At 43.1% G+C, this 10,655-nt stretch overlaps 1 protein-coding gene across 1 annotated transcript; it reads left to right on the forward strand.

The window, feature by feature from the left end:
- The first annotated feature begins 1,158 nt into the window (after positions 1-1,158).
- On the forward strand, positions 1,159-3,649 carry WFDC11 (WAP four-disulfide core domain 11). The gene is made up of 2 exons (XM_043553851.1): positions 1,159-1,936; positions 2,891-3,649. Exons 1-2 carry the CDS (start codon positions 1,732-1,734, stop codon positions 3,070-3,072), a joined length of 387 nt encoding a protein of 128 aa, XP_043409786.1. The 5' UTR covers positions 1,159-1,731; the 3' UTR covers positions 3,073-3,649.
- The last annotated feature ends 7,006 nt before the right edge of the window (positions 3,650-10,655 follow it).

Genomic DNA, 10,655 nt, shown 5'->3' on the forward strand with positions numbered 1-10,655 from the left:
TGTTATTGATAGTATGGTGAAAAGCTTGTCCTTTGTCTCATTTAAATTTATTTATAAAAGCTACTTTTTTTCCCTACCTCCCTGTGAGACCTTGGGTGTAGAACTTGACTTTTCTAGACTTTAGAATATATATAAAGAGTCTGAGCCCATGCAATAGTCAAAATACTAAAACTGAATTGAAATTGTGGCTTCCCCCACACCAAGAAACCTGCAACTGGGGAAGAGAGTGGACAGTTTCCTCTTCTCCTGCAGCTGGCTAAGTGCCATTTTGGAGGTGGGAGGAGAGAGAGGAGGAGAGGGGGTCAGGATGGTTCTTTCCGGCAGGGAGGATTGTACCTTTGTGCTTTGTGCTTTCTGGGCTTAGTATTGCTTAAAGTTTACTCTATTGTGGGTGGTTTCAAGGATTCTTTGAGTTTTCCCCCTACCCCAACTGATGCAAGTTTCTCACCTGTGGTTCTCTTGATATGGCGGAATCTACCTCCTTTCTGATACCTTTCCCAGGCCCTAGGCATCTGGCTACTCACTTTCTACTTCTTTATGCTGAGGTCCCCTGGCCTTCCCAGGCAGCCCACCTGACATGAAGCTAGTGCAAACCTACACTGGCTTTCTTCCATATGTTGCCTTATCAAATGCCATAGCACAAGCTGTAGTCTCTTGCTTGTGGCCATAGGTCATTTCAGCCAGTGTCCTACCCTTTGTTTCTCTGGTGTGACTCAGACACCTGCTACTATGTCTCCACAAAACCTTGGGGGTGCATAAAAAGCTCTATGGGAGGTATTCTTAAAGCCTTTCTGGTGACTTGGAATTAAAAGAGCACAGCAGTTGGGGCACCTGGGTGACTCCCTCAGTTAAGTGTCTGACTCTTGATTTCAGATCAGGTCATGATCTCACGGTTCTTGATTTTGAGCCCTGCCTTGGGCTCTGTGCTGACAGTGCGAAGCCTGCTTAAGATTCTCTCTCTTTCCCTTTCTCTCTCTACCCCCTCATCTCTCTCTCTCTTTCTCTCAAGGTAAATAAACTTAAAAAAAGAAAATAAAACAGCACAGCATTCTTTAAAAATGAGAGAGAAAAATGGCCAAAAAGTGGTTGGTGACTCTTAAAACTCTGACTTTTTTAAAGGTAGAAAATGACTAGGAATTTGACATATTTTTTTGCAGGTGATTTTTGAGCACATCTTCTTGAAAGTACAAGTTGATTGGTCTCACATGCTCACTTTAGGATCTCTCTGAAGGTCTTGGCCAAAACTTTAATTTTAATACCAAGTTACACATTTTTAAATAAAAAGTCAAGATATATAAATAAATAATATATACATATATCATATATATATGATATATATATGATATGTATATATATATATATATATATATGATATATATATATATAAAGTCAAGCCAGATAGCCTGATTTCAGCTTTATGTGCACATATAAAAGATAGAATAACATACACCAATATAGTGGGGTTACTAGAAATATTTCATTGTCTTCTTTGTATTTTTTTATGTTTTAAGAATTTTGTAAGCTGGATCTAAATTATCTTCTAATCAAGGGAAGGCAGCACATTTTTAAAAACACATTTTCAAAATAATTTTTTTTTTCTGCAAAAGGAAAGCATGAAGTGTGAGATGGAGAGAAACCTTTTAGCAAAGTCAATGTTCAGCTTAGGTGTGTGCCTTTTGCCGAGTGGGTAGAGGCAAGGAGGAATGAGTAGACAAAGAGTAAAGAAATTCTATGAGCACGTCTTCTTGCTTCACAACTTCTTGGTATGTTTATACTTCTTGGTCTCCAGCAGCAACTGGAAAGGGGAAAAACATCCTGACGGTATATATTCAGACACATACGGTCAGCATCATGAAGCTCTGGACGCCTCAACTCATGACATTCCTCTGTATGGTGCTACTGTCTGTGCTGGGAGTGATAAAAGAACAACACAACTGTAGGTGACTAGGCTGGGCTGGGGAGTCAAAGGGGTGGGGGGTACTGTGCTTGTTCCTGGATAAGTGAAGGGATTGTGTCTGGCACATCTGACTCAGGACTCAGGACCTTCCCTGGAACACCTAGTGGAGATTCAGAGACTTTCTTACGCACAGAGTCCAAGAAGTGTCCAAGTTGAGGTCCTTTGATGCTTCCTCTCCAACCTTGAAAGTGGCAATGGGTACCTGTCACCTTTTATGTACATTTCATATGTTATAAGGATATAATATTTTCCCATGTCAGGCTACCATAACTTTTTGTACTTCCAGAAGCTCTGTGTCTTAGCTTGTGTGTACTTTAATGAGTCCCATATGGGGATTTCTTAATATATACACTTAGTTTCAATGGCAGGATCTTTCTGAATATGAAAAGATAGAGAAGAGACCTGAGATGGGGCCCTAGTGGGGCAAAGTTGGGGGCCATGTGATGACAAAATGGAATCAGTCGAGGGTACCAAGAAAATTGAGTGAGAGAATTTGGTGAGAAGCTGTTCTTAAAGGTGGAGTCAGGAAGGAAGAGAAGAAAAAGAGAAAGAATCTGTTCCTTACTCTCCCTGGTCTGGCTTCCCACACTAGGAATTAAGTATGGTAATAAGGCTAGAGGCTACCTTAGGCCCCTCCTATTACAGAAATGTAGATTTTATAGGACGACACATGAACATGGGGAGTATGAGGAGTCCTGTCTCCAGGATGCTTGATGAGGGCCCAGAGGTCTGTGGGAGCAGAGAAGGCAGAGATCTGTGAAGACACAATGAGGAAGCTCAGCAGGGGGATTTTCTCATAAGGCAGATGGATAGTCAGGTGGGGCTTGGTGGGGCTTTGATTCTAGGAGGGGCTGTTAAGCTCATGAAGGACTTCTCTTCCCACCTTGGCTATGTAGCCCCTGTGAGCCTTTTCCCATCTCATCTCAATTACAGGGGCTGAAATGTTACTTGAGGAGTGCTGGGGACAGCCAAATGTCCTTGAATGCACCAAGAAGTGTTCTGGAACCTTTAAATGTATAAACAAAAATTACACATGCTGCTGGACCTATTGTGGAAACATCTGCTGGAAAAATAAAGTGAGTTGGGAGGTGTGTTTGGGCATGGATCTTCACTGATTCTCAGATGCTGTTATTCATAAACAGAAGACCGAAGCACCCTAAATCCTAGGCACAAAAATAGTGGAAGACAATGTACCCTAAACCTGGACAGCAGTTCACTGGCAAATAAACCAAGATACCAGGTTGGGGCATACTGTTCATTATATAATCAATGCCTATGTTGTTCTCATTATATTGCTCAATTGTTTGCTCTTTTCCTGATTTTTGTCCAAATTTCTAACCATTGCCTCTATAGTCAGACCTTTCTATGAGCCCTTTTGGCTCAGCCAGGCCCCAAATCTCTATGTTTCTCTGTTCAATGAACCAAACCCACCTCCCCACCTCAGAAGTGGTCTTTTTCTTGTTACAAAAAGTACTCCTGTCCCAGGGTCTGCCATAGATGGGTAATATTAAGCTTGGGAATGAATGCTTGTTCCTCAGAGTTCCCTAACCTCTGAGTGTATAACCTTTCTGTCTTACAGGAAATCTTTGAAAGACATCTAAAACCCTAATCTCCCAGCTGGACACCAGTCTGTTCTCACTGAGGGCTGGGCAGGAGCAAATCCTTGACAAATAAACTCATTTATCAACAGTGGCTTTTAGCTTTTTCAACTCCATTTCACTACTTTTTTTTTTTTACTTTATTTTTTATTTTTTAAAATTTACATCCAAATTAGTTAGCATATAGTGAAGCAATGATTTCAGGAGTAGATTCCTTAATGCCCCTTACCCATTTAGCCCACCGCCCCAACAGATCTCAATGCCTGGCCTCCCTGGGCCCTCTCCATTGTCTGCAGCCAGGAAACTGTATCCCTTGTAAGTCATGGATTGGGTGAAGCTACCCCCCATAGAATCTACACTCTGAGAACTCAGCAAAGTCTGAGACATCCCGCAGACCCTCTCACTCCCCAGGATTTGCAGGGTCCAGAGAAGAAGATGACCTGTCACTTTCCCCCCTCTCTCCTGTGCCTGTCACTGTGTCCAGGACCCCTGCCCCTTCCCAGAAAATACCACTTGCGCTATTTCCCTTCCGCTGCCACCATCCTGGTCCCTCTGATGAGAACTTCGACTTGACTGTGTACACCCCAAAACTTATTTTCCCAGGGCCCTTTCTTTCTGTACCCATTCCCATCAATATTACTGGATGTTTACAGGTCACCGAAGTGCAGAAATCCAAGAATAGTTGTTTGGTTTCCCCAAGTGATTCTCAGCCCTGATGTACCTTTCACTACTGAGTGTACTGTTTAACGTCTGGGTACTTGGGATGGAGAGTCAAAAGACATAGTTTCCTCCTCCACTCCCATCAGTGTTCCTGGTGCTACATAAAGGGGCCAGAGGGCTATCGTTTGGGAAGACCCAGAATCTTCATAGTGCTGTGGTCAGAGTGATGAGGGACCATAAGGCATGCTGAGGGCCAAGCACAAGCTAGCATCACCCCCCACCCCCAGGTGGGATATGAGATATTCCTCAGACACTCCTAACTGCACAAGTACAAAGGAAAGGACAGAAAACAAATGACTAACTGATAAAGATCACAGTCATACAGGACATGGGTCTCCATCAGTTTACAAATATCTTAGTAAATTAAAATTTAAATAAATTTTAAAAATTTAGCAAATTTATCAATAGCCTAGTCTCTAGAAATCTATAGACTCAGTTTCCTGGAGTCCCTAATATCACCCTCCCCTCCATAGTGATGTGGGGAAGGATTAAAGGCAATAAGGAAATGGCAGGTAAAATTAAATTTCTTTATAACCTGCAGCCCATCAACAAGTACTTGAGGCAAATATAGAGTAGTACATTTCTCCAGGAACATTTGTCCTAGAAGGCCCTACCACCTTAATGCTTTGCTAGAAGGAAAAACAACCTTACCTTGACAATAGCTAGGCCTCCAGTAATCTGTGAGTCTTTAGCTTATGAAAGTCTCTTTGGAAACTTCCCTTTTGACTTTACCTCCCCCAAGTCCATGGTTCTACACAACCCCAGTGAAGCTCTTCCTGCCCACTGGTCCTGTTCCCGTGCTTTAATAAAATCACCTTTTTGCACCAAAGACATCTTCAAGAATTCTTTCTTGGCTGTCGGCTCCAGACCCCACGAGCCCCACCATCACCCCAAAACCTCATCAAGAGCAGAATGTGCTGAAAGGCTCCAATTCCCAGGTCTCCCTCAGAAGGGACACAGCCCCTCCTGGCTCCCTTCCCTCCCCTCCCCCTTAGTCCATCACCTATTCTGCATCCTGTTCAGTTTACGGTGCCCTCCCTGGGCCTGTAGCAGCAGCACAGAAAGGAGAAGCATGGGCAGGAGAGCCTGGGTTGGCATGACTCTGGCCAGAGAGGAGAGCTCTCAGTCTGCCACAGTCTTCTCTGGAGAGCTGGGTGGTTATCCTGGGCCCTTCCTGCTTCCACTGGCCAAGCAAGGGGCCTTTTCCCCCATCCCCTATGCCTGTACCTGACCTTGGCCTGTTCTCTGGGACTTGGGCTTCTGCAGACAAGTCCTCCTCTCACGTGACTAAACCCCTCCCTTGCAAACAATTATTTTCTACTTTAATTATATTTAAATTAATGTTTTGACCCTTAGGGATAAGAAGGACTTGGAACTGGAACTGGATTGAGTGAGGGTGGTTATTCCTTCATGACAAAAGAGGGAGAGAAGAACAAAAGGTTAGGGACCCTCAAAGGAAGGATCAGGGAAGGAAAGCATTTTCCTCTTGGATATCCAGGATATTACAAGGGAGGAAAGCAATTTTTCCTCTACCCTTCTGGGTTCTTGTTTGAAACCCCCCTGCAGTAAAAGACAGATTAGCAGGAGAAAAACAAACTGAATTTTCCTAACGTGTATACCTCCAATATACATGGGAGAGACCAGGAAAACTGAGTAACTTCCCCAAGTGGCCCAAATGATCTCCTCAAAACCTGCTTCAGCTGAAGACAAAAGATGTGGAAAGGAAGGGGAAGACCAGTTATGGGAAGTCACCAGGAAAGGCACTAAGAACAAAGGTATGGTTGTTATGCAGATTTCTGCTACAGGCTCCATTGATAAAGAGTTTCTAGGGGTTGAAAGTCACCCTTCTTTTCCACTTAACAGAGAGGAAGACACGTTTACAAATGGAGACTTTCCTCATACGTGTAAATGTTTCTTATGAGGGGGAGCAAACTTTGCCAACCCAAGATCTGCCTCTATGGCATATTGATTATTTTACGCTGGTTATTTTTATGAAATAGCAGACACAGGTGAAACTCTGAAAACTGAATAGAAGTTACCATTTTGTAAGAGATTGTTTAATGTAATCCCGGGCCATTGAGAGATGGAAGGGAGAGAAGATGTGTTGCTCCAGGTGAAGTGTTGCTTCAATTTGGAGTTTTGACTTTCTTATTTCCAGGCACCTTCTATTTCCCTCCCTTTGAACATCTGAAGGAATTTTGTTCAGTTCATCTAGAGTATTCCAAAAAAGGAAATAACTTTAAGGGAGACAGTTCCTTGACAGTCCGAATATCAGAACTGTATACTTTTTGTCTCCTCCTTCTCTTTCTACTTGAGTGCCCATGTAGTAGGAGAGTAGAGCCAAAGAATGCATGCCCAGCTGTAGATAGTACCTCCTAATCATCCTGTAAGTAGTTGCTTTTCCTCTGAGGGGGTTCCAGAATTCCTCAGCCTCTGCACCAGCTTGTCTGGTCTCCAGGGCCATACACAGCAGCACCGGGGACTTCACTTCATCATCATGGAGGCACTTCAATTCCTCCCCGAGTAGGAGCCCATTTCCTAGATCCCCCCTCTCCCTTTTTCTTGAGGACCTCATTTTGGTAACAGACACTCCACAGGAGCTTCCTGACAGAGCATGTGAGAAAGAAGTAAAATAGAGACTTTTAAGCCTCCATTCTACATTACCATATACTTCGGTTGGTATTTCAGTTCAGATTAGTTTTGAGCACATGATGACTACAACAAAGAAAATAGTGGCTTAAATAAGATAGGTCAATATTTGTTCACATGGAATATTCAGGATTTAGGTGCCCCAACAAGTGTGGAGACACCACAAAACGATGGAAGATCCAGGCTGCTTTGCCTCTTTGCTCCATTGTCCTTGGCATGAAGTTTCCATTTCCAAGCTCACCTCATGACCTACCAGGACTAAACAAGATATGAAATATCACCCTCACCCAAGAATAAAACTCAGACAGTTAATTCAAATGTTAAATCAAAGTAAGAAAATTCAAACCATAGCCAAACTAGATGGAAATGGAATATAGTATTACTCAAAACTGGATGAGGAAAGACTGTGTGGACTTAATAATAAATAGGGTGTTGTGGTGCAGCATTTAAAATTTTTTTTAACATTTATTTATCTTTGAGAAAGAGAGAGAGAAACAGAGTGCAAGCAGGGGTGGGGTAGAGAAGGGGGGAGGCACAGAATCCGAAGCAGGCTCTAGGCTCTGAGCTTTCAGCACAGAGCCTGACACGGGGCTCAAACCCACAAATCATGAGATCGTGACCTGAGCTGAAGTTGGAGGCTTAACTGACGAGCCACCCAAGCACCCCCATGGTGCACCATTTAAAAAAAAAATTAATATAAATCCTGTTTTTTCTACTTTGCAATTCCTTATTTTTCCATCAAGGCCTTTGACCATGAAACTAGGACATGAAGCTGAGGTTTATTTCCCCAGGGAAAAGGGATCGCAAAATAAACCAGTGAGGATAGTCATGTTCATGGATGTGAGGTCACAAATAGTTTTGAAAGCCGTTACTGGTCATTGAGAGAGAAAAGTTGTTTCTCTATGTTTGTCTTGTGTTTGAAATAACAAAGGCTCAGCTTTGGCCATCACGAGTGTGGAGTCATTCCATAACCTCAGAATTCGGGAAAAAGCTAAATAATGTAAGAATAGATCTTGTCCACTGGGAAGGTATAAGCACTTGGAGAGAAAGGTGGACACCAGAAGACTGGGTTAGGATAGAAACAGAAACATCCGGATAGGTTGGAAATCCCAACACAAAAACAGGTCCACCAGGTAAACAGGGTATTTGAATATGAATATTTGTTTCCTATGGCTGCTGTAACAAGTCACCACAAATTTAGGAGCTTAAACCACGCAAATTATTACCTTACAGCTCTGTAGGTCGCAAGTGCCACACAGGTCTCTTCTGATTGCAATCAAAGTGTCAGCAGGGCTGACATGCCCCTTGTGCATTTCCTCTCTAGATGGAAGGACCCATGTCTGTGTTCATTTATTTATTTAATTTTTTAAAATGTTTATTTATTTTTGAGACAGAGAGAGACAGAGCATGAGCGGGGGAGGGGCAGAGAGAGAGGGAGACACAGAATCCGAGGCAGGCTCCAGGCTCGGAGCCGTCAGCACAGAGCCCCACAAGGGGCTCGAACTCGTTAACCGTGAGATCATGACCTGAGCTGAAGTCGGACTCTCAACCGACTGAGCCACCCAGGCACCCCCTGTGTTCATTTAGATCGTGGGCAGAATTCAGGTCCTTGATGTTATGAGACTGAGGTCTCCATTCCCTTGTCTGCTGTCAGCTGAGGGCTGTTTTCAGCTTCTAAAGGCCACTCACATTCCTTGGCATGGGCTGTGTTCCTCTATCTGCAGAGTCAACAAAGGCCAACTGGGTCCTCATGCTTCAGGTCTCACCTTCTTCTGCAGGCCTCTGACTCACTGGTCAGGAAACATGCCTGCTTTCAAGGACTCATGGTTATACCCGTCCCATCTGCCTCCCATCTCAAGGTCCCTGCTCTTCACCATGCCAGGTCAGGTAGTCCCAGTTTCCAGGGACTAAGACATGAGCATCTTTAGATGGGCTTTTATCCTGTTTACCTCTACTTGCACTTAAAACCTCACTAAAATGAAGAAGAAAAAAAAACCCCACCTTAAGAGGTAAGGAAATGGTAAATGAGCATTTTCAAGGAATTAAAAGCTGGAAAGCAATGGCTAACTAGTGAGTATCTTACTTCATTAGAAAACATAAACCGTCCCTCCCCATATGTTCATCTGTTTTGTTTCTTCAATTTCACATATAAGAGAAATCATATGGTATTTGTCCTTCTCTGATTGACATATTTTTGTTAGCATAATACATTCTAGTTTCATCTACATTGTTGCAAGATTTTATTCTTTTTGGTGGCTGAGTAATTATCTATCTATCTATCTATCTATCATCTGTCCCCCACATCTACTTTATCCATTCATCAGGGGAGCACTGGTGATGAGCACTGGGTGTTTTATATAAGTGATGAATCACTAAAATCTACTTCTGAAACCGAAACCAAAACCAAAACCAAAACCAAAACCCAACACCAAAACCAAAAACCAAACCCAGATTGCCTGGGGTATATGTCCAGATTCATAGGAGTTTAGGGCAGGGGCTGGGTGAGGAATGCAAACCCAGCTGATTTAGCCAAAGAATCACAAAATGTCTGGGAACTGAAGCCATCAAGTGTCTGAAGGTGGGGATGTGGATGTGGTTGAAAAAAAGGTTGTTGGAAAACCAGAACAGTCAAAACTTGCCTTTATACATTGTCTTTATCTTCTGTACATAAATTAAGCAGTCTTTCACTCTTCTCAAATCTCTTGAAACTCTTCTCGACTCTTTGAAATTCACCTTCTTCACAGAACTACCTTCTTTGTCCACTGCCTTCTTCTTGAGACATTTGAGGCTATCCATCACAATTTGCTGTATCAACCCGGTGCTTGACTCCCCCCGCATAGTGATTGTGCTTAGCAATCTACGTCTGTATTTTACTAGCATTAAAAAATATCATGCCATGTTCTGGTGACTCACCACAGCTTTCTAGAGCCTACAAAACTTTCATAATTCATTTTCCTGTGCACAGAGGAATCATGTGGTCTTTTATGTGTTCACCATCCTCAAGTGCTGAACACTTAGCAACTTTTTTCCTAATATGGTGGGTTTTTCCAGTCCCCCTTGGCTCATGTCAATCTCATTCATAAGGTTTAATTTGTGTAGAAGATGTCTTCACTTAGTAATGTGCGGAAGATGAATCGATAATGCACAATATGTGTAAATAATGTGAGCGTGGAACAAGCAGAAGTGTGCCACAGGGACTATATATACTTCCTCTTGCCTGGGTTCACGGAGAACAAACATTTTTGCAGGCACAATTCCTTAGAGGATTTGTTTTAAAAATCTGGATAGATATGATGCAGGTAAAGTCAAACTGTGGCTTTTAACCTCTCCAATGTGTCCACACTTGGATTATTTTTTTCCCAACAGTGTGATGGAACATCTCTGTTACACGTCCGGACTTCCACAAAGCTTGTCATTTGTGGGTGATTGTCTAAATAAGGGTTCTCCCCTGGCTCCTGGACTGTGCCCAAGAGGGGAGAGTGCCAGTTCACAGGCCACTTCAGGGTCTCATGCCAAGACCGAGGTCTCTATGCCTATGACCCAACCTATGGGTGAGACTCCTTCACCTCCCTTCATGTACGGAGCTTGATCCCACAGCTTCCACAGAGGTACTTCTGTCTGTGGGTGGATGCCAAATTGTTGTAGGGGGACGATTCAAGCAGGGGTGTCTTATTCAGCCATCTTGCTGATGTTACTCCCTAAAAATACCTTAATGGAATTGAGTGATACAA

Source organism: Prionailurus bengalensis, chromosome A3 (assembly GCF_016509475.1).
Source record: "Prionailurus bengalensis isolate Pbe53 chromosome A3, Fcat_Pben_1.1_paternal_pri, whole genome shotgun sequence".
NCBI lineage: Eukaryota > Metazoa > Chordata > Mammalia > Carnivora > Felidae > Prionailurus > Prionailurus bengalensis.

Excerpts from the sequence above, each read along its gene's own strand:
- WFDC11 (XM_043553851.1), top strand. The coding sequence starts at position 1,732 with ATGAGCACGTCTTCTTGCTTCACAACTTCTTGGTATGTTTATACTTCT. Across the intron at positions 1,937-2,890 it reads GATAAAAGAACAACACAACT|GGGCTGAAATGTTACTTGAG; the intron begins GTAGGTGACTAG and ends TCTCAATTACAG.